The sequence below is a fragment of the Penaeus monodon genome, chromosome 32 (genome assembly GCF_015228065.2).
Source record: "Penaeus monodon isolate SGIC_2016 chromosome 32, NSTDA_Pmon_1, whole genome shotgun sequence".
In the NCBI taxonomy this organism is placed as follows: domain Eukaryota; kingdom Metazoa; phylum Arthropoda; class Malacostraca; order Decapoda; family Penaeidae; genus Penaeus; species Penaeus monodon.
Genome location: NC_051417.1, coordinates 14,818,404 through 14,818,717, shown reverse-complemented (window position 1 = coordinate 14,818,717; position 314 = coordinate 14,818,404). Strand labels below are relative to the sequence as shown.

General features: G+C 59.2%; 1 protein-coding gene across 1 annotated transcript in view; it reads left to right on the top strand.

Moving 5' to 3' along the window:
• The window catches only part of LOC119593668 (TNF receptor-associated factor 3-like), a gene marked incomplete at its 5' end in the record, with an annotated part of 15,146 nt that overhangs the window by 12,955 nt on the left and 1,877 nt on the right, over positions 1–314 (top strand). The window contains 1 exon segment of the mRNA XM_037942625.1: positions 44–296. Within this exon segment, the coding sequence (XP_037798553.1) occupies positions 44–296 (253 nt within the window).

The following is a 314-nucleotide window of genomic DNA, read 5'->3' as shown; positions in this document are numbered from 1 at the left end:
CCATACACCCAACTTGACCCCCCCCCTCCCCCACGTGGTCCAGGGCGAGGTGGTGAGCCCCCGCGACACCGAGATCGACCGCTACAACTCGACGATGCACCAGGAGGAAGGCTGGAGGGTCTTCACCTACTACTGGCGAGTCCGCGACATCAACTACAAGATGAGAAACTGGGGCGGCCGCCGCTCGCTGCGATCCGAGAGCTTCTACATTTTCCAGAACGGCTACAGGATGTACATGAGGATTTACCCCAATCAGCGCGGAGAGAATGTCTATATCCACGTTGGGCTCACGGAGGGTGAGTGTACAAGTCCGC